The sequence below is a fragment of the Trachemys scripta genome, chromosome 2, assembly GCF_013100865.1.
Source record: "Trachemys scripta elegans isolate TJP31775 chromosome 2, CAS_Tse_1.0, whole genome shotgun sequence".
Lineage (NCBI taxonomy): Eukaryota > Metazoa > Chordata > Testudines > Emydidae > Trachemys > Trachemys scripta.
In genome coordinates, this window is record NC_048299.1 from 280805861 (window position 1) to 280827479 (window position 21619).

The window sequence follows — 21619 nt, forward strand, 5'->3', positions numbered from 1 at the left end:
GATGCTGACTCGATGCCAGTGACTCTTGTCCAGTTTTACCACACTGGGAAACATGCTACAGAAGTGACGGAGGGGTGGAATCCCTTCCCAGTCACTGCTCTGAAGCACGCTCCTGCCTTTCCCACAGGGAATCTGTATCTCGATGTCTGAACATAGACTTACATCTTTCTCTTCACCCCAAGGATACGGTTTGACTGCACCAATGAAATCAAGAACTGGATAAGCTGTGGGGAGAAAAAAGAACTCCTGTGATCATGATGCACACAGTAACCTGGAAAAACAGGATCAATAGCTGAGATCCCTTGCCAAGGGGTTCAAAGCAGCGCCAGACGAGGACAAGGTAGAAATGCGGCAGACTGCTGAGCACTTGTGATGGTCTTTAGAATGACGGTGGAGTTTGCAGGGAAAAATACACTAGCAGTCAATTCAATTCCACATTGTAACAGGCCAGGCAAGGACTTGTCTTCTGGTCATGGGCTGCTGCTATTCATGGTGGTACGAGAAGCCGGTAGTGCCTCAGAATCTACTTGTCTGAAACAGAACTAGTACAACCAAGTACCTCTGCTGTTCCAATTCCCTTGTCTGGCCCAGTACAACACCAGGCAACCCTACTGCTGAGGGCAGCTCGGGCCCTTCTGCGCTCTCAGGGAGCGGGGGAGCAGGTTAGATTTACCTTATTGACGACTTTCTGCTGCTGGGCATGTTTCTGCCTCAAGCTGGCCACTTCCCTCCACAATGCCTCATTCTCACTGCAAGGAAGGAGAAAGCCATCAGACTGCAAAGTGCTGCCTTTGGGGGTCCTGGGGTAAGTGCTGGGACAGCTGCAGCAGGACTGCAGACATCTCCACATACCAGCTCATTTACAAGCTCTTGGGGACACGGGAGAAACTTTTCTTCAGTCACTGATTTTGCTCTGCCATTTTTTACTTGCAGCAAAACTACAGCGCTGCTAGACTCACACACATGGGCAAATACAGATATTTTGATTGTAAAGTATCTGCTCTTTTTTGTTGAGTTCTGTTCCCCTCCCTGTAGCACGTGCTCATCTCAAAAGAGAAGCAGTGGAAACAGAAGGGTTTACAAACTGGTGATAGAAGCAATCAGAGACTTACACACAAAGGCTATGTCTACATCGGCAACTGAACGACAAAATGTTTGTCTTTCAGAGGTGATAACCCCCCCCTCCCCGAAAGACAAAAGTTTTGCAGCGACAAGTGCCAGTGTGAACATCGTGTTGTCGGCAGGACAGACAATGCAAACGCCGCTTGTTGGGGGTAGAAGTATTTTGTCGGCAGGAGAGCCGACAAACAGCGGCTACACTGCATGAGCGGCACAGCTGTGGTGACACAGTCATGTCGCTGAAAGCTGTGTAGTGTAGACATAGCCAAAGGGATCATGGAAAGACTGGGGAGGATAGGAATAAGAGGGGACACAAACAGCTCTATGGGATAGGGAAGGTACATCAGGGCTCCTATTTGTACTTTACCGTAATACAGGAACGAAGGGACACTCAGTGAAATTGAAAGGTGGCAAATATAACACGGATAAGAGGAACACATTACTTATATCACACAGCTTGTGCAACTCAGTGTCACAAGCTATCTCAGAAGCAAGGAGCTTCGTAAGATTTACCGAAGGATCAGACATTTTACAGTACACAGGTAATGAGAACAGCCCCAGTTTTATCAGACACTTATTTAAATCTGTACAGGCTTCGGGGCCAGGACAAGGGACTTGAACTTATTACACAGCACAGAATGAAAGTCAGGAGAACACGACATTTCCAGCAAACACAGTGTGACCTAAGATGCAGTTCAGAAGTCTAAGGAGCTCGTTTGTGTTCGGGGTGGGGTGATCAGGGTGACTGACCCAGGAACGGCTGCTGCCTGTCACATTAAACGTCCCTTGCCAGTGGAGCAGTTGCAGGTCTTTCAGTGTGCTGGAATTGTCAGCCATTTAGTGCAGGAGCCCTCTAGTCCAGGCCCCCAGTGCATCTACACTGTGATCAAAGACCTACAGCACAGCGGCGCCTGCTGCAGAAGGTCTCAGAGCCCGAACACCTACACTGCAGTTTTTAGCCCCAGAACCCAAGCCCGACTCAGTTGACCTGGGCTCTCAGACGTGGTGCTGGGTTTGTTTATCACAGTGTCGACTTACCCACAGAGCGTCTGTGAACACCTTCTGGAAAGGGTATGTAAAGAGCCCACATTTTCCCTGAAAACACAGGGAATAATCTGACCATGGCAGCAAGTCCCAACCCCGTGCAGGAAGCAGCTTTTGGGGTTTGCTCAGCTCTGAGCATTGGCATCTTTCCTATTCAAGGGAAGAACCTGCAATCCCGCTTCGAATGCTGGGCTTCAAATGTTCAGACAGCTTGAACCAAGGGCTTCCTTCCAGGAATGATTCCTGCCCACAATGCCTGAGACACATCTAAGCAATGCAATGACGGCTAAGGTCCTACAGGCCAAAACTCATGACAAATAATGAAAGATGGGGGAAGAGAGCGAGAAACAGCTAGAGAAAGGCTCACAAACAGTTAAAATGTTTTGAAAGCAGGAGAAAGTGCTTTAATCCTTTCTTTAGCACAGTGTTTTATGAGGCAATTAAATGCTGGTGAAGAGTTTATAAGGGCCAGTTTCAAACGTTTCATTTCAGGGGTTATTAAAAGATCTTAGAAGTGTTTTATTTCTACAATATTTTATAGAACTACATAAACTCGGCCCCTCTCTGCACCTGGCTCTTTTAAAACACTGCTCCCCAGGGAGCACTCCAGGCTTGGGTCACATGCTTTGTATTTAAGACCACTGGGAAAGGAGCTGAGGGGCACATTTCGAATTCAAGGACAGAGCTTGCGTGCTGTGGGGCTATCTGTACAAAGAAGTTGTGACTCAGCCCCATGACAGAGTTATACATAGCGGTGTCCGCTGAACCTTTACAAAGGGAGGAAGTTACCTTGCTCAGTAACGATAGTTCTTCGAAATGTGTCCCCCTATGGGTGCTCCATTGTAGGTGTGTGCGCACCCCCCCCCACGCTGCTGATGGGAGAATTTCAATAGCAGTCTGTCCCGCCCGCTCGCTCCCCACCTGCCATGAGGCTAGCCAGTGTGTGCAGGCATTCCCGCCTCAGTTCCTTCTCTACTGAAGAGTCAAACAGTGGAACACCGAAGAAGAGAGGAGGGGTCGTGGAGCACCCATAGGGACACACATCTCGAAGAACCATCGTTAGGCACAAGGTGAGTAACTTCTTCTTTTTCTTGTCCCTATGGGTGCTCCACTGTAGGTGACTCCCGAGCAGTACCCACCACTGGTGGCTGGGACCTCAGAGTCAAGTCTGATATAGAGCACAGTACTGTGGCACGGAATTGGGTGTCTGTAGACGAATCCCCCAGAATGGCATAGTGTTCTGCAAAGGTATGCACAGATGGCCAGACAGCTGCTCTGCAGAGCTCAGTTATAGGGATACCCTTGGAGAAGGTGATCGGTGAGGAGACTGGCCTCGTGCATATTGAAGCTGAGGGTGTTACCGCATGGAGTTGGCCGCAGAGTTTAATACAGCCAGAGACCCAGTTGGAGAGCCGCTGTGCTGAGATCGCTGCATCTTTCGATCTCCTTGCAATGGAGAGGAAGAGTCTCAGAGATTTTCTAAAGGCCTTTGTTCTATCCAAATAGAAGGCCACGGCTCTTCTCACGTCGAGCGAATGGAGGATGGCTTTCCTGTTGTCCTCACGAGGTTTGGGATAAACTGTGGGAAGCTGAATAAGTTGATTCATGTGAAATGCAGAAGTCACTTTAGGAGTGAACTTTGGATGTGCTCTGAGTGTGACCATGTCAACGAAGAACACAGTAAAAGGGGGATGTGCCATCAAGGCTGCTATCTGCCCTATCCTTCTGGCTGAAGTGATGGCGATGTGGAATGTCGTCTTTATGGAAAGGTGAGTTAGTGAACAAGTGGCCATGGGTTCAAATGGTGGTCTAGTCAGTCCTTTTAACACTAGATTGAGGTCCCATTGGAGAGTGGGGGCCTGGGTTGTGGGAAGAGGTTTGCTATGCCTTTAAGAAACCTCTTCATAGTTGTGTGGGAAAAGACTGAGTAGCCATCTACCTGCTGGTAGAAGGTTGCGATTGCTGCTAAATGAACCTTCAGTGAGCTACCAGAGAGACCCGCTTGTCTATGTTTGGCTTGTAAACCGAATGTAACTACTCTTGAAGGCATCTCATGCATAATCTGGCACGAGGAATAACAGATGTGCCCACAGCCATGTGTCCCAGAAGTTGGATTCAATGCTTGGCCGAAGTTTGGGGGCTGGATTGCACTGTCTCCATCAACGAGGAGAGACTGAGAAATCTGTGATGTGGGAGGAGCGCCTTTGCCTGAGTGGAGTCGAGGTCAGCGCCTATGAATTCTAGTCTCTGCACCGGCAGACCCAGATTCAGAAACAGTGAGTGACCTGTTGAGCCTCTGTGTAGGACCATGCCATGAGAAGGCAATCGTTTAGGTAAGGATAAATCATTATGCCCTGAGAGCGTAAGTGGGCTGCTACTACCGAGAGGACCTTGGAGCACACCCTGGGGGCCGATGAGAGGCCGAAAGGGAGTACTCTGTACTGGTAGTTGTCCTGGCCCAGCATGAATCTGAGGTAACTCCTGTGACTTGCTATGACAGAAGTGTGGAAGTACGTCCAGAAGGTTGAGGGCCGAGAACCAATCTCTTTCTTCTAATGCAGGGATGATTGTTGATAGGGTGACCATCTTGAATTTTTGCGCTTTGACATAACCGTTGAGCGCTCTGCGGTCCAATATGGGTCTCCAACCTCCCTTTTTCTTTGGTATCAAAAAGTAACGAGAGTAGAAGCCTTTGCCTCTGAGATGTACCAGCACAGACTCTATAGCTCCTATGCTGAGATAGTTACCCCTTGATGTAGTAGACTCTTGTGAGAAGGGTCCCTGATAAGGGATGGGGAAGGGTGTTTGGGAGGGGGATGGGAGGAGAAGTGGATGGCATATCGACACCCACTTGTCGGAGGTCATCCATCCCCAAGTGCTGAGGAATGGGGTCAGGCAGTCTCCGAAGGGAGGAGTGGGGTTTCCCAGTGAAAGGTAGCAAGGAGAGTGGCACCTCGACCAACCCATCAAAACTGCCACTTTGAGGCTGAGGGCTGAGACGAAGTCGGTTGCGGTCCCGATTGCTTTCGCTTGGGGAACTTAGATTTCTTTCTCTGTAGCTCATAAGATCTCTGTGATGAGTACTGAGAGGTCTACTGTGATGACCGGGGCTTAAACTGTGGCTGAGGGCTGTATTTTCTCTTGTAGGCCAGCATGTATATCCCTAAGGATCGAAGAGTCGCCCGAGAATCCTTCAACATGTGAAGGGACAGGTCTTTCTTTTTGGCAAACAGCTTCGTTCCCTCAAAGGGAAGGTCCACCACTATGGTTTGGACCTCTTTAGGGAAGCCAGACAAATGCAGCCACGAAGCCCTTCTCAATCACGGCCGTAGAAACTGAACGTGCTACCATGTCTGCCACATCTAATAAGGATTGGAGAGACTTTTTGCCACCAGCTGCCCTCTTAATTATGGCCATAAATTGGTCTTTGTGGGAGTCCGGGAGCGGATCAATAAAATAACCTAGTTTCACATAGATCTGGTATTTATATTTGGCTAACAAGGCCTGGTAATTTGCTACCCAGAACTGAAGAGTGGCTGATGAATACGCTTTTCTGCCAAACAGGTCTAAATGTTTCCTGTCTCAGACATACGGGGTGGATTTAAACTGGTATTGGCGGCTCCTAGAATTAACCGCATACACAAGGTTGGAATTTGTAGGTAAGTGGGAAAGTAAAAATTCTGTGCCTTTTGCCAGCACATAATACTTTTTGTCCACCTGCTTGCATTTCGGCGGGACGGACGCAGGGGTCTGCCACATAACTCTGGCAGGATCCAGGAGTGACTCATTAACTGGGAGGGCCACTCCGGCAGAGGTGGAAGAGTGTCGCATGTCCACCAGTTTGTGGTGAGGATCAGTCACTTGGTGCAGCTGTATTTGCAGGGCTTCTGCCACCCTCTGAGCTAAGTCCTGGAATGACTTAAAATCATCCACCATGGATGGCGGAGGGGGCATCACCGCCTCATCAGGTGAGGACGATGAAAGACGGGCATGAGAAGTGTCTTCCTTCTCTGCCTCAGTTTCCATTCCCCAATAGCTCAGGAGGTTCCGACACCTTTGACCCTGCAGCTGAAGGAGGCTGCCTCCTTGCCTATTGGTATGCCACACCAAGGGCCTGCGAGGCTTTTTGCCTCTGGGCCTGCCATGGGTCCCAGTACGGCCATTGAGGGTAGGAGGCTGGTGGCTGGTACCATGGCTGCCCAAACCATGGAGGTTAAGGGGCGGGCGGGCGGGCGGTACACCTGGTGTCAATGTGAAATGCATCAGACACTGAGAGATAATGTGGAGATATACCTATCTCATAGAGCTGGAAGGGACCCCGAAAGGTCGAGTCCAGCCCCCTGCCTTCACTAGCAGGACCAAGTACTGATTTTTGCCCCAGATCCCTAAGTGGCCCCATCAAGGATTGAACTCACAACCCTGGATTTAGCCGGCCAGTGCTCAAATCACTGAGCTGTCCCTCTGTTGCGCAGCTTCGTCTGCACTGGCTGACGCGGTACCCATGGAATCGGAGACGCGGACCTAGTCATGCGGTCCGTCGGTGCTGGTGCCAATGACCAGTTGATGTAGCCTTCCCTGTGACAGATCTTCCATGCTTTTCATGCCCATACGGTACCAGTACTTCTTTGCCTGTGCCCATCAGGTCTTTGGGCAGAGCGACTTGCTCTGTCAGCTCGGTACAGCACATGCCTTGGGTACCAACTCTAGAAGCTTTGGCGCTGTCAGTACCAATGATACCCATGGAGCAGGAGATCGTTTCCAGCTCAATTGGGGCTCTCTACGGGAACTCACGGTCCTTAGCGGTTTTGATCAATGAGTGGTTCATCCCCTTGGGCTCACCTGCCTTCAATGTAGAAGGTTGCGGTGACAGCTCTCGCTGGGACTCCGGGGGTTGAAGGGCTGACTCCATGAGCAGGACTTCCTGGACCTGCGTTTTAACTGCTGGGACCAATCACACTTTTGTGGATTGTGCTTTTCCCCCAGGCAGTGAATGCACTGCGAATATCCATCCATCACTAGGATGGATTCTTTGCGGCGAAGGCACTTTTTGAAGCCCGGACAGCCAGGCTTATCCTTGTCCAGGGAGGTCCCCCCACAGTGGGGTTGGCGAGAGGCAAATCCTTTTTTCTCTTTTCTTTTTTGGCACTGCCAACTAAAACAAAGTACAAAAAAGAAAAAAGGCTTCAAATGAAGCTAAAATTTGCAAAACTGTAGGGAGTGAATGATCCGTGAACAGACAGTCTCTAGCCAGGGCAGTTGAGAAGGAACAGAGGAAGGAATGCTTAGCCCCATGGCAGGTGGGACAGACTGCTATTGAAATTCTCTGATCAGCAGACTGGGGGCACACACACCCCTACAGTGGAGCACACTTAGGGACACTACTCGAAGAAGAATAAGCAACTCTCTAGCTCAGGGCTTGGCAACCTTTCTCAGAGGTGGTGTGCCGAGTCTTCATTTATCACTCTAATTTAAGGTTTCGTGTGCCAGTAATACATTTTAATGTTTTTAGGTCTCTTTGTCTAAGTCTATAATATATAACTAAACTATTGTTGTATGTAAAGTAAATAAGATTTTTAAAATGTTTAAGAAGCTTCATTTAAAATTAAATTAAAATGCAGAGCCCCCCCCGGAGCAGTGGCCAGGACCCGGGCAGTGTGAGTGCCACTGAAAATCAGCTTTGTGCTGATTTTGGGACGTGTGCCATAGGTTGCCTACCCCTGCTCTTGCTCTCGCTCTTTTACCATGCAGGACTGCTGTCCCTTGTGTCCCCTCTATGTCTAAAGGCAGGAGCTACTGCAGCCAATGAATAAGTAACGTGAAAAATGTTCAGAGAAGCTGGCTAGAATTATCTGGGTCTTCTTCACAAAGAACATATAATGTCCACGAACACACCAGCCCTTCTCAGGTGGAAGGAAAGTGCAGTGTGTGTAAACTGGTGCCACATATGGGGATCAGATATGATGGTGATGAGCACCAGTACAAAACCCTCAGAGAGACAGATTTTTTTATGCAGCGGGTCTGAGGACCAACTCCCCCCAGAAACAGATTCTCTTCCCCTATGTTTGTTCTCGGGCTTACTCCCACCTCACAGATGGTCTCGGCCTAGAGACAGACGTGCCGGTCTAGTCAGAAAAACTGGGCATCTTTATACAGAAGCCCAGCTCTCCAGCCCCTCCAAGGATATGTCTACACTGCAGCTGGGAGCAGGCTTCCCAGCCCAGGCAGACAGACCTGTGTTGGCAGGGTTTGAGCTAGTGTGCTAAAAATAGCAGTGTGGCTAGTACAGCACCAGAGGAGGCTTGGGGTAGCCACCTGTGCTAGTACACAGCCAACCCTGGGGCCAGCCCAAGTCTCTGCCCATGCTGCAACATTCCCACAGCGATTTTTGGCCTGCTAGCATCTCCTAGCTGCAGTGTAGACATGCCTCAAGAGGCCTGTGATCATCCTCCAAGGGAGATCTCGGCTAGACACGGACAATGATGTTCGTTATCTCTTGCAGCCAGAGGAGGCAGTCATTTGTTGTTAAGGGCTCACAAGGATCCCCGGGAGAACAGCCCGTCCTATTTGAAAAAGTCTTCCTAGGGCAATTTTAATTATCAGGATGCATTTGGGACAATGATTCCTTTATCCTTCCTTCAGTTAAAACTGCTTTGGGTAAAAAACCCCAAAGATTAGCTTTATGTCTAGTAATTACTGGAATTAATTAACCCATAACTGACATTTCCCATCAAATATGCCTTTTTAAACAAAATGCAGTGTTGCCAACTCACACTTTTATCAGGACTCTCCTCAATTCTGCTGTTTTTCATAAAGCCCAGCTTCTGGAGACGGGTGATTAGATGAGAACCTCGGCTTTCATTATTGTTTTTAAAGGAAAGTTCTAAAGTTCTAATCCCTCGTGGTTGTAGAGAAAAGCTTGAAAACTTCAACCCTAAATGCTCCAAAACCAGAAGGCAAAGAAAAAGAACCTAGCCTGTATTCTTTTACAACCCCCTGGATCTGGGGCTGTAGAACACGTGGGGATCGCAGTACTGAAAACACCATTTTCAATGGTGACATGCAGCTGGGACCATATCCCAGTGTGTTTTATCCTGCAGGCTTTATATTTTAGTCTCTGCTGTGTTGTTTTTCTATCTTTTGACATCCCCTCCATGTAAATAACTTCTTCAGGATGCATATTGGAATCTTATACAGAAATGTAACAAGGAATAAAATCCTCAGAGACAGGGTGCAGAGACATACAATACTATTAGCCAGCAGGTTATATTAAATTCAAAAACAATACAATATTGAGATTTTTATTATACAAATCATAAATCAGAATGGAGGGTGCTGTCACAGCATCGTTAACCCTGTTCTCGTGAGTATTTCAGTAATATTCCATCTCATTCTAAGGTCACAGAATAGACACGCAGTACTAAAGTGCACCTGGAACATACACCTACAACTGTAGAAGAACACAGTTCCTTCATATTCTCATAGTCTATCATCTGTAGGATAGTATGCCACATTGTCCACAGCTGCGTGACCACGAGGAAGATCCGAAACACGGTGTATGTGCAGGGGGCAGAGTTAAACTTATGAATGCTAGTGTCCTGGCCCAAATTCCAACCTGGGTAACCATGTTTTTCCTACCCAAATACTCCCAGCAGTTTCATTCAGAGCCAGTGTTCCTCCCAAGCTGGCCTGTTGCTGCGCACTGTGGCATGATTCCTGTATCGCAGTGTGCGTGCATATACCCTCTATACAGACAGACGTGGTTTGGGTTTATTGGTACAAGTCTGGGATGGCTGTATTGCTCATGGCTGACAAAATGTGGAACTCTCTCTCTGTTGCTTTATAACCGTCTGATTTCCCCTGCATTTAAATCCTTCCTCCGTTCTTCAAGGTCTTTATACTGTACCCATCACCATGCCTTGCTCAGACAGTATCATCATTAAAACACAAATTATGATTTACATGCAGGTTAGAGCCTCAATGTAACTTGCATGTCTTACGTCAGTAGGACATAAGATTGTATCCAACTTAGACTGCAAGCTTCTCATCGGGTCAGGGACTGTATTGTCTTCCATATTCAGTACCGCAGCGAACACTTATCAGAGCTCAGTAAGTCATAATGAGTGGGACAACTCCTCTCCAGATCTCTCTGCGCATGGAAAAAGGGAGGTGATGGCTACTCCAGTCACCCTCCTCTGACCGCACAGCAGGTACTCTACAGGTCCAGCTTCCATACTGAAGGAGAAGGCAGGCTGGGGAGAGGGGGGGCATAAGCATGCAAGCCAAGCTCCTTACAGAGATTTCTTATTTCAGAGTCTCCTCCCAAGGTCGGGGGTGTTCTGGCACAAGAGCTGGGAAATCCAGCTCCCTTAGGAACAGGAAGCATTTGTTTCTGAGACCTAAACTGGTTCATGATTCTGGACCTTAAAGCTGTCAATTCTTAACCTCATGCCAGCATCATTTTGGGGAGAAATTCCTTATTTGGAGGAAAAAGAAATGTCTGGGAATGGTTTTTGTTTTAATTAAAGTTGAGGTTTAGAAACTACCCAAGGTTTGGAATGTTAGCGATTGCCCTGAACAAGATAGATTAGTGGGCAGAGTGCAGGAGAAATAGTTGAGGATGCAAGACAAATGCAATTTATCACGTCGGTCAGCAGTTCAGCAAGCAACATTATGAAATGTCACAACATGACAGGATTCCCAAAAGACTGCTCGGCTTCAGCAGTGCTGAAGGTAGTGCACATACCCAGGAGAAGGTGCTTTGATACGTAGCATTGTCTAGACTAGCGTATAGAAAGGGGATAGGAGTTTGAGGGTCTAATTTATTGGGCAGATACAGGCACCTCATCAAGTCTCATTCTAGGTCATGTGTTGACTAAGGTAGATTCAAGTCTGCTTCCTTTAAGTCAGTGGTTCCCAAATTGGAGTTTGCGAAATGTTACAGGGGGTTCTTGGGGAAAAAATTCCCTAATGGCGGACAGAGCTGTCCCTAGGGACCCTGGGCAGCATGGGTCAGCAGCCCAGAGCTCTTGGACTTCCAAGAGCTAAGCAGATCAAAGCAAGCATCTCTATCACACTGAGGAGATTTAAACTTCAAGACTCCTTATAAGAAATGGAAAGGGAGGTGGATATTGCTGTTTTTAAAATTAAATAGGCAGCTAGTATTGTTTTTAAAATTATTATGAAGAACAAGTTTAAGCTTTGTTGTACTGTGAGTTGTTTGCCTGGACTGCTCAAGACCTGAATGCTTGTGTAGGAGGAACTCTGTGTTGGCTTCTTAAATACCTTCCTGCTGTTTCACATCTGATACTCCTTGACGAAACCTAGGAGTCTTGTCTTATAACAGGCTTATTCCAAGTGACACAAGCTACGAAAGTGAGAGCTTGGAAGTGTGTTGCCCTTTTCATAATGTAATAAAAATACTGTCACAAGAAGTGATAATTAATAAATAGTGTGTAATAAGCATGTCATAAAAACAAGTTTTATGTTTCCAAGATCACTGCTATTATAATGTATACTCAGGTCAAGGAGAATATCCCTGGAAATATTCATTTTTAGGAGGGGGTTCGTGAGACTTGACCTTTTAGTGAAAGGGGTTCACAGGTTGTTAAAGTTTGGGAACCACTGCTTTAAGTGAATGGTAAACAAACACCCACTAAAACGTCAATGAACCAAGCACAGAAATAAGCACCCATCAAGAGGGGGGAGGGGGAAATGAAAATACAGGAGCTTACAAGAAAGGGGACATGGCTGTCCCACCAGAAAACACCAGCCCTTGCTTCTGTATTATTTTCTTAGGATCACAGCTAAATGGTCTGGCCTATGTGCTCACCCTGAGAGCCATGAGCTGCCTGCAGCTCCAGCTGCCTCCTGCATTCTCACCCCTGCCCGCTCTCATCCACGTCAATTCAGCATCTTTTCCTGCACAGCTGCAGTCAATGGGTGTGTGTGTGTGTGTGGGGGGGGGGGAATGATGGAAAGTCTGAATTTCAAGGAGACTTCATGTTTTAAGCAGTAAGTGGACAGCTTCATGTTCTCTCTTTTTTTCTGTTTATTCAGGGGCCCAGTCCTGGGTGCTATCCTAATATAAAGATTTACTAGAACATTAATACAACCTTCCACATCAATGTGTAAGAGACCTTGCTTAGTCACCTAGAGGGTAGATTCGCTGTTCAGTGGCGAAAGGGATAACAGATGAGTGTTATCTCCAGCTGGAAACTTATCTTCACTATTAGTAACCTGTACAGGTAGAAAAAATAAGGTTGTGTCCTTAATTGTCTATGATGTGTAAAGAAGGCCTGAAAAGCCCGCCCTTCCGCCCCCAGCAAACCCCAACATTTGTGCTGGTTGATTTTCTCCATTCAGAAATATGAGGCAAGTCTTGTTTTCTTTTTGTGATGATGGACTTCCTGTATAAGTCAGATTGTCTAATAGAAGGTTAACAAAGAGAGGTTTTCATGTAAGTGTGTTTGTGAAACAGGTACACCTCTATCCTGATATAACGCGGTAAAGCAGCACTCCGGGGGACGAGGCTTCTTTACCTCGTTATATCCGAATTCGTGTTACTGCAAGCAGTTCCTCTGCGCCTGCCCGTTACTTGCTGCGGCCCTCCCCGGGGCCCCTCGCCCCAGCTCACCTCCGTTCCACCTCCTCCCACGAGCGCACCGCAGCTCCGCTTCTCCTCCCTCCCAGGCTTGCCGCACCAAACAGCTGATTGGCTGGGAAGGAGAGGGGGGAGAAGTGGAGCACGCTCAGGGAGGAGGCGGAGGCAGAGCAGAGGTGAGCTGGGGCGGGGAGTGGTTCCTCCCCCTACCCTGATATAACGCGGCCTCACCTATAACACGGTGAGATTTTTTGGCTCCTGAGGACCGCGATATATCGGGGTAGAGGTGTATTTAAACATATTCAATGGTCTAAATACAAATCCCTTCCCTTTTTCATTAAGGTTTCACTTCTTCAGCCCTCTACAACTACAAGTTCTCCAGTCACCCATAGAATGTTCCATGGGAAACAAGGGGTAGCATTTTTGCACATAAACAGCTACACAGACTCCTAAATCACTTAGGCGCTTTTGAAAAATTGTACCTGAGACCTAAGCTTCTAACACAAAAAGCAAGCAGTATTCATTTTTGTTAAAGCAGTGAGTTAGGCCTTCGTTATAGCATAAATAAAACAAGCCCATTTTTATAGGTCAACTTTCACACTGCTGTTGCCAAAGCAAGCCCTTTATAGGAGCAATATCTGAAGATTACAGCATGGGAGAACGGAGTGACAGTGCGCATGTGCCAGTGGGTGGGTGCAGAGACCTCTCTCTAAAGATCACAATCCTGTAATACAGGGAAAGTGTAGGCTACATGAGGGAATTAAAGGAAATTGTTATATTCAACTCAGTCATTACCTAACCTCCTTGGAAATGAAATAGTGGAAGCTTAAGCAATCAACTACTACTTGGGACAGATAAAAAGCCCTCTTCCCCTCATAAGCATTTTATACCACTCACTCACTAACAACACGTGGCAAGTTACACTTCTCAGAGATATTAACAGTAACCTATGTTACTTATCATATGATGAAAGAAAGCCAGACATTAATTCAATGAGGGAGTACAGGAAGGATTTTTGGGAGAAAGCTAAAACAATCTGTTCCAGAGAGAAAACAAAGTTTTTGCTCAGACCAATGTGGCAAGATCCCTTGGAAGAACCATGGGCTAAACTAGATAAGTTCATAGAGGATAGATCCACTAACGGCTATTAGCCAGGCTGGGCAGGGATGGTGTCCCCAGCCTCTGTTTGCCAGGAGCTGGGAATGGGTGACAGGGGATGGATCACTTGATGATTCCCTGTTCTCTTCATTCCCTCTGGGGCACCTGGCATTGGCCACTGTCGGCAGACAGGATAATGGGCTAGATGGACCTTTGGTCTGACCCAGTCTGGCCATTCTTATGTTCTAGAAATTGTCCAGGAGGACGTTGGTTCTAGGAAGAATTCCGAGAGTGGTGTAACTCTCTCCTCCTTATTGCTTCTACGCACCTGCAAGCTCGGGTGAAACACTTGTCTCAGCCCCTCGAGGCAGCAGCCCTATTGGAGCTACAAAAAGTGAAAGCTTGTAGTTCTCCAGGGCTGATTAAATCAATGGCTCTTTTCAGTGTGAAAGGGTTTCTGGCCCTGTGAGAGAAGCTACATTTGTTTTCTCTGCTGAACAGTCTCCTCAGAGCGATTGCAGTGATGCTGAATTGATTCATCTTTAAGACGTGTGTATCCAGAATCTTCAGGTAGTAACAGCGCATCCTGTTACATAGTAGAAAGACTATGGATTTTCTTTTCATCTATTTTAATGTAAGAGGAAAGGTTCTGTTCTTAATTAACCCGTTTAGCTTAACACTAAGGTAAGCTTTTATAGCTATAGTTCACATTGTCAGTTAACAATGAGGTTTCAATTAACCACTGGAACAACTCACGCTAGGGCTGGTCTCTATTGGGAACTGACATCAGCATAGCAGAGGGTTTGGCTACATTTGCAAGTTAGAGAGCATTAAAGCAGCCCCAGATGCTCTAACTCCTGATGTATCCACACTGGCAAGGCACGTAGAGCGCCTGGACTCTGCAGCCGGAGCGCTCCTGGTAATCCACCTCCATGAGAAACATAACGCTTGCTGCGCTCCGGCTGAAATGCCCGGGTGCCAGTGTGAATGAGGTGTTGCATTACTGCGCTGTGATTGACCTCTGGAAACATCCCATAACACCCAGAAGTCAAGTGGCCACTCTTGTCACTGTTTTGGAATCGGCTGCCGGAATACGGCTATGCCCTTTCAAAGCTCCGTTTCTGACAGCCGGCTGCTTATCTGCTCCGGGACAAAGCAACCATTACTGTGGAATGCTGCTTGCTGAGTGTGTGTGTGTGTGTGTGTGAGAGAGAGGTGGCGGGAAGGGGAGTCTGCTGCTGTCTGAACTTACAAGACAGCATGCTAACTCACTCTGTCCCCCAAAAACCCACTCTCTCTCCCCCCACATACACACAAACACACTCCCTGTCACACTCCACCCCACCCCACCCCCATTTGGAAAGCATGCTGCAGCCACTTGCATGCTGGGATAGCTACCACAAAGCACTGCTTTTTGTGGCGTTGCAAGAGCTGCTAATGTGGCCATGCCAGTGCGTTTGCAGCTAACAGTGTAAACACGGGGCAGCGTTTTCCCTGCTGCGGTCTCTGAAGGCTGGTTTAACTCCCAGCGCTCTACATCTGCAAGTATATGGGAAACCCCCTCCTGTTGGGGTAAGTAGTGTTGGCACTGAAGTGTTACAGCACGAATTTTAACTTGCCACATGTATTTAGCTGTAGCGGTTTAAGCGTAGACATAACCCTAGTGACCTGGTGTATTCTCCATCACTCGAAGTCTTTAAATCAAGACTGATCTCTCTTTAATAGATTGTGTTACTCAATCGGAAGTTATGGGCTTGATACAAAAAAGTTATGGGTGAAGTTCTTGGGCCTGTGGTAGGGCACAGGGAACAGAACCAGTATTGTGGTTTGGTTCTGGTTCAGTTACACTCAGTGTGTTCGAGTTCAGGGCTGGTTTAAGCCACCAAAAACAAACAAAACAAAATCGTTGGGTTAGTGGGTCGAGCCAATTCAAATCAAATTTCCATCTTAGTGGAAGTAAATTCAATAAAAGAACAAACCCTCAATTGAAATTTTTGATTTTTGACCATTTAACTAACTTTACATGAGTTTTCCTAGTGTTTGTGTTGTAAAACAAACTATTTCATGAACAATTTGTCTGAGAGCACTACAATACCATCTTCTAGTATGTGCCTTGTCATATTGAACCAAGTGAAAGGATAAATTTGAATTTGGCGCACTGGCCCTGCCTCACGTGGGGCAACTGGAGGGAGGAGCTGCCCAGGAGTTGGGGATGGGTGCAGAGACCTGTTGAATAGGGAGCAAGATTGTGGAGCAATTATCTTTCTCTTGCAGGTCAAAGAGTTGTTAACTTCTGAGACCAGGGAGCATTCCATCTTCTCCCCAGTGGGTCTCAGAAATGGTTCATCTGCCTCTGGGCCCCTCTGCTGCCTCATGTGGTGTGTAGGCAGCTGCGAACCTTCCCCCCTCCTGCCCCACTCTTGGGGGCCAACCTCCCTTCTATTCGCATTATACTGGGGCAAGCCTGAGAACAATCAGGTGCTTACTTGTTAGTGTGTTGTCTTGTTTTATGAGGAAAATAAGATCACAGTAGTTTAAAATATTGAGCTTAAAAAATGCTGAACCTTTATTTTAACTGGAAACTCATGTTTTTTTCAGCTCACTTCCAGTTCCGTAGGTAGGACAAAATTATGGTTCCGGCTGAGTTCCGGTTCCAGTACAAATCTCTGTTTGAGCCAGTTCTCTGGTTCTGCAGGCATTCAGACTCAATGACCTTCCCATCTCCTTCTGGCCTCCATCTTTGATTCACAGAATTTAAAACCAGAAGGGACTATGAGATCTAGTCTGATTTCCTGTAGAACACAGGCCATTAAATATCACCTCCTTACCCGTTTTGAGGCCAGTAACTTGAGTTTTGACTGTGGGTTTGCACGGACACACTATGATTCAACTAAGCAAATGCGTGACCGTTCGAGGGCAGCGTTCATCCGAACAGGACACTGCTCAAGATTGCCACTCATTGATCAGTAGCAGGGGGGCCCAGGCACCAATGGCTGAAGCCAGAATTCCTGCCATTCCAATGGAAAATCAGCAACTGACTGTGCCGTTCTGTACCAGGCCTGGCACCGAGGGAAGATTACCACTGCTCTGCCTACACGAGCTTTGAGCCTTCAGCCTCCCGCTACACTGACTGAACCATGGACTGCCTCGTTTATGAAAGCTGGTTTATATAAAAGCAACGGCCCGAGAACTGAATGTGAAGAACCGTGTTGTACGGTAGCCTCCTTTTCACTACAATGGCAGAGGCTTTGGCAGCACGATGTTCTGTGGGCCTGCTAACAAGGCATAAGGGGTCAGTCAGCGGTACAGCAGGTGTAATTACGATCAGCATCTAAAGCAGTCCATTCTAGTGATCAGGAATAGCGGGTTCTTTGGGCAGTTCTAATGGAGCAGCGGGTTACATTCAGCACGCTGGTGGACAGCATTTCAGATCTGGAGGACTGCATTCAAATGAAATTGGAGTTGGTTTCTTAGAAGGTGTAGGGAGGATCAGAGGTGACTAAAGAGGGCTGGATATGGTACCTGGCTACACCCACTCACGGCTGTTCCTGACCTGAGCAGAAGGATGTAGCAGAGCAACATGAAGTACTCTCCACAAGCGAACAAGTTTGCAGCTCTGATCATTCCAGCCGGACCAGGAGGAAAGCCCAAGGTATGATCTAGGGCCACAATCCTGAGAACAAAGTGAGTCACCGATGAACATTCAGGTCAGCCCCTGCTCCAGTACAGTCTGAAAAGTGAATCAGTGAATGGAACGAGGGAAATGGGATGAACTTCAGTACAAGAGGGCAGCTTGGAGGTAGCTTGCACCCCGCACGGCTCACTCCAGATCCGGAAGTGCGTCTGTGACACACACACACACACACACACACACACACACACACACACGAACTTCCAGTGCAAAGGAAGAAGTTGTACAAAAGGAGAGAAAAGTGCTCATGCTCCAAGCCACTGTAAAAAGATGCCAGTTGGGTTATTTTAACATCAGTATCAGCCCATAGTTGGTAAATAATTTCAGGTTCAGATCACCACACTCTAAAAACAAGTACTCCACGGGTCTTTAACCCATAGTTTGGAACAGCCAATAAAACTGATTTCAGATGATCTCAAGCAGTGACTAAGCTCATAAAAAGCAGCAGCGAAGATAAAACACACAGATCCCCCATTATACACAGTGTTAGACGCCATCAAAGCAATTTTAAAATCTAGCTGACGTTTGACTCTGAGCCAGCGCAGCTCCCTCAAGACTGGACTGACATGCAGAGGCCATGGCAAGACAATTAATGTCTTGGCCCCGGCCGCTGGAACAGCTGGACCCTATGCGGCACTCGCACAGGGAGGCCATAAAACAACACATTACAGTTGTCTAATTTAGAGGTCATGAAAGCATGGACCACAGTCTTCGCATCAGGCTAGACTAGCCAGAGTTCAGCCAAAAACGACTGGAGCAGTTAAGACAGCACATACGAACACCAGGCCTGCAATTAAGACTACACAAGAACCACACTGTGCACCACAGCGACTGGGGGAGGAAACCAAGTCCCTTTTTTCTGCCTCCATGCAAACCTGACAGGTGAGCAGCTTCCGTGCATGCAGACCTCCTCCCACCCAGCTCCTGGGAAGAGAAGTTACCCATGCACGTGCATAAAACTGGACTTAGTGCTATCTGAGGGAACCCCTTCTCCCGTTCACAGACAAAACTTTAGCTGCCCACTTTCTGAAATGGCAGCTGTTCGACTAACAATGCTGATAGCGTACCTGCATTAGGCAGGCTTTAATCTAGTTGCCAATGAAACCTAGAAAGGATGAGGGGAGGGAAGGGGGAACAGCCTGGGCAATAACACCCATCACCTCCACCTCTCCGCACCAGCCAGGGCTGGGGGATATCTTGTGATAACAGATGGCCCTCTCTTCATGCACAACCTGCGAAAAGGGGCTCTGGAAAGGCTGAAGCCAGAAGTAATGTTGTTTTCCTCAGATCACCACAGCATACGAGGAAATGGAGGATGGAATCCCTGCTAATGGAATGCAGCTGGTAGGCAAGAAAGACAGCTTCATCCACACAAGTACGCTCAAACACTAGCTCTTGCAGTCCTTTTCAGCATGGGGACCTTCTGCTACCTAATGAAACCAAGAGATCCCTGTGCTTCAAGATTTACTGTGCCTCTTCCAGAAACCAGGGCCTTGACAGTGATGTCTTATTTCCAGACCATAGCTGTGTACACATACCGATTTAACTCCTTTGTTGCACTGTCACATCTGTTAAATAAAAGCAATTTGGAAACTGAAGGTAAAACGGAAAACGGACAGCTCTCTCCACAGATGCAGCAGTGGGCCGGAGCTGGGCAACACAGGCTCACAGGAACATCACTTGAATGGATGATATTTGCAGTGGGCAGGAGTTAAGAGCTCCATTTGACTGGCAGATTAAAACTACTCTGCTGCAGTATGAAGGGGAGGCCTGTGGAGACTAGAGGCGCCTGCATTTAATTCTCTACCTGATCCAAGCAGGCAGGCGGCTGGCTCATGACAGATAATGCAGGCCGCTTCAGTCCCCGTAGGCCCCACCTCTGCATTATAAGCAAAAGACTGCACTCTGGCCACCCTGGTTGTAGACAGCAAAAGCTGGAATAGGATTAATTGACTTGTAGACAGCAATGCCTCACTCCAGAGTTGCCTGCAGGCAGCAGAGGAAGCATCCAATGTGTTTGGTTTAACTCATGAGGGGTTCACGTTCTGTAACAGAGAACTGGCTTTCAGGGGCTACTGTCCGAGTTTCCAGCGGGGCCGCCGGCAGGCAAGGAGGAATCTGGGTTGCTTCCTGAAGCTACTTGCATCTGTTCAATTACCAAGAGTGAATAAAAGTTATCAAAAGTGTATCCGGGAAACATAGAGACCTCTTTGGTGGGCTTCCTCGTTACTGCCTTGGGAAACCCCTCTCAAGGAGCTGAGGTGAGGGCCCATCTTTGCCATTATTTCCCCAGGGCAGTGCTTGGCTTGTACTTGGCATTACTACAGTACTGGCACCCCTAAAGTTAGTATTGCTTGGACCTACAGCAATCTAGCTACCACGTATTGATTATATTCTCTTTGTGCAGCAGCATGTGGAAGAAGTTTGCACGAGTCTCAGGTCTATGCTTTGGGGCAGTGGAATTCCTTGTTGAAAACTGCTCGCTCGATCCTTGGGGCACAAAACAGGGAGCAGAAGGGGAGAAAAGTAGATACTTCTTGAAAATTGGCCCTACTTTCACTACAGAAGGTTGGATTTTTAATGAAATGGCCCAGAAAGTCCTGATCTGCTCCAGGGTTTCCACTCTGACATTTCTAACATGCCAAAAGCAGCTTCCATTCACGAGAGGCACTCTGATACCGTGACAAAAAGTGCTGTACAATGACCCACGAAAACACTCACTACTCCCGTGAGACCCGCAGTGAGTCAGCATTCACGCTCATTCCTCTCTTCCTTGGAGATTTTCTTTTACACATATACAGGAAGGGAAATATACCAAGATGCGCCCATGCCTTAATTGAATACTGGCACGATCACATCACTGTTATCCTCTGCCTTCCTCTCCCCACTAGCTAACAGACGCCTTTTGGGGCAGAGAGGAGGGGAGGTAATTTCAGGGTGTCCCCCTCCCTTCTGCTTTTGCCCCCCGCTTACCCCATCTCCATACAGTGGGGGGAGGGCAGGGGGGACATGACAGGGCTCAGGCAGGAGGGCACTTGCTGGCAGCAGCTGCTATCTCAACTTGCTGATCTACTTAAAAAGGCAGTGTACATAGAGTAGGGTCAGCGTACTTAAAGGGGAAATGCGCATCTCTCTCTCCCACACACACAGGGTGCGTGTGTCTGTCTCCCTTTCCTCCATTGGTGCTGCCTTGTAGAGTGTGAGGCTATATTAACAACGTGTTAACCCTTGAGGGCCCAGCCGAGTGCTAGTTCATCATTTAGCAGTATGGCATTCCCTGGGAAATATCCCACCCTCTTCCACCCTCTGACTTCACCACCTCAACCAAGCTTCACAATCATCATTGCTGTGTACAGTATTCAATTGTTTGTTTAAAACTTATTGTGTGTGTGTGTATACACACACACACACATATATATATAAAATAGTCTTTTGTCTGGTGAAAAAAATTTCCTGGAACCTAACCCCCACATTTACATTAATTCTTATGTGGGAAACTGGATTCGCTTAACATCGTTTCGCTTAAAGTCGCATTTTTCAGGAACAGAACTACAATGTTAAGCGAGGAGTTACTGTATTCAGAGAACAATTGTTGCTCTAACAACTATTCAGGAGTGGTAGAGAGAAAACAAGGTTGCAAAGTTCTACCTTTTACCCTCATTTTAAATTTAGAACTAGGAAAGTTGTTCAGCTACTCAACCCCCAGAAGATTTCAAGCAGCCTAGTGCCAGAAAGTGGAAGGCTTCCATTAACTTGGGTTTCTTAGCCGACTGACTAAAAGCTTGGATATCACCTAGTTGGCTTCATTATGTCCTAGCTCAGCTTTTCTCTCACCTAACTCTGATGGATTCAATCTTTTCAACAAATGTTCTAATACAAACTCTATCCCCTTAGGTCCATGTCAAATACTAATATATAGTATGTTGCTTTTGGAACCCTGAAATGATAAAGAAAGTTACATGGGTCAAAATTATTTGGTATGATTTACTGGGGGTTTTGCATATGGTAAACGAATTCTGGTGAAGAGGAATCATACAGCAAAGGCCAAGTTCTGGTGTCTGGGTAGA

At 47.3% G+C, this 21619-nt stretch overlaps 1 protein-coding gene across 1 annotated transcript in view; it reads right to left on the reverse strand.

Moving 5' to 3' along the window:
• HSF1 (heat shock transcription factor 1) overlaps positions 1 to 21619 on the reverse strand; it is a 99025-nt gene that overhangs the window by 26001 nt on the left and 51405 nt on the right. The window contains 2 exon segments of the mRNA XM_034763780.1: positions 163 to 224; positions 674 to 749. Of these exon segments, the coding sequence (XP_034619671.1) occupies positions 163 to 224; positions 674 to 749 (138 nt within the window).